Below are 1,334 nucleotides of genomic sequence, written 5' to 3'. Positions count from 1 at the left end.
AGGGGATTCCCGCTGGCACTTCCTGCCCGGCTGGGTGGGAGCAGGAAGGAGGGGGTCAAGGCAGGGGGTCTCCCTTACCTGGCCCCCTCCTGCTTCCAGCCTGCTGGGCAGGGAGCACCCATGGGTCATCTGGGATGGTGGTGCTGAAGCAACAAGCATCACAGCACGACAAAAGGGTTGCACTTTGCACAGTGATGCAAAGGTGCTCGGTGCTCACTGAAACTCAGTGAAACGTGAGTGCTGATAAGACACTCCAGAAACAAACCAAACCCTGACCCCCCAGCTCCTGTAGGGGAGCAATGGTGAATCTGAGGGGTTTCCAGGTCCCCAGCAGGGTTCTGTGGGTCTGAATAGATGGTGGCCATGCTTCCCAGCACACATCACCCCTAAGCCAAGGGGACGGCTGCCGCAGGTGGCCTCTCTCCCCCTCCCGCCCTTCTCTGGCAACCGGCGCCATCTCTGCAAACAAAGGGGAGGGTGTGGGACGCAGGTGACGGTGACGGAGGAGTGGAGAGGAGCGTCCAGCAGCGAAACCCCACCCCGGGCAGGCGCTCAAGCTGGCTTAAAAGCGCAGGTGCACCCAGGTGTAAGCTGATCCCCCAAGGGCTGCAAGCAGCGAAGGGTGACGGCGACAGTTTCGGTCCGTAGGCTCTTCTCCGCCATCACTTGGAGCACAGCAGCAAACCGGCCACCATGTCGATGGGGTTGGAGATCGGTGGAGTAGCCTTGGCGGTGCTGGGCTGGTTGTGCAGCATCATCTGTTGCGCGTTGCCCATGTGGAGGGTGACGGCCTTCATCGGCAACAACATCGTGACGGCCCAGATCATCTGGGAAGGGCTGTGGATGAACTGTGTGGTGCAGAGCACAGGGCAGATGCAGTGCAAGGTCTACGACTCCATGCTGGCCCTGCCACAGGACCTGCAAGCCGCCCGCGCCCTCCTGGTGGTGGCCATTGTCTTGGCCGTCCTAGGCTTAATGGTGGCCATTGTGGGCGCCCAGTGCACCCGCTGCGTGGAAGACGAGAGCACCAAAGCCAAGATCACAATCGTCTCCGGCGTCATCTTCCTCCTCTCCGGCGTCATGAACCTCATCCCTGTCTCCTGGTCGGCCAACACCATCATCCGGGATTTCTACAACCCGCTGGTGATCGAAGCGCAGAAACGGGAGCTGGGCACCTCGCTCTACGTGGGCTGGGCAGCCTCTGCCCTCCTGCTGCTGGGGGGGGCCCTGCTCTGCTGCTCCTGCCCCCCCAAGGATGACAGGTACCCCACCGGCAAGGTGGCCTACTCTGCCCCACGCTCCGCAGTCACCAGCTACGACCAGAGGAACTATGT

At 61.8% G+C, this 1,334-nt stretch overlaps 1 protein-coding gene across 1 annotated transcript in view; it reads left to right on the top strand.

The window, feature by feature from the left end:
• Window positions 1-611: 611 nt before the first annotated feature.
• Window positions 612-1,334, top strand: part of LOC104391011 (claudin-3-like) — a 3,694-nt gene continuing 2,971 nt past the window's right edge. The window contains exon 1 of the mRNA XM_010000221.1: window positions 612-1,332. Within this exon, the coding sequence (XP_009998523.1) occupies window positions 694-1,332 (639 nt within the window). The 5' untranslated portion in view covers window positions 612-693. The remainder of the gene's footprint in view (window positions 1,333-1,334) is intronic.

The sequence above is a fragment of the Chaetura pelagica genome, unplaced genomic scaffold (assembly GCF_000747805.2).
Source record: "Chaetura pelagica isolate M959 unplaced genomic scaffold, ChaPel_1.0 scaffold516, whole genome shotgun sequence".
NCBI lineage: Eukaryota > Metazoa > Chordata > Aves > Apodiformes > Apodidae > Chaetura > Chaetura pelagica.
Note: the sequence above shows the minus strand (reverse complement) of the source record. Positions and strands in the feature narration are given on the sequence as shown.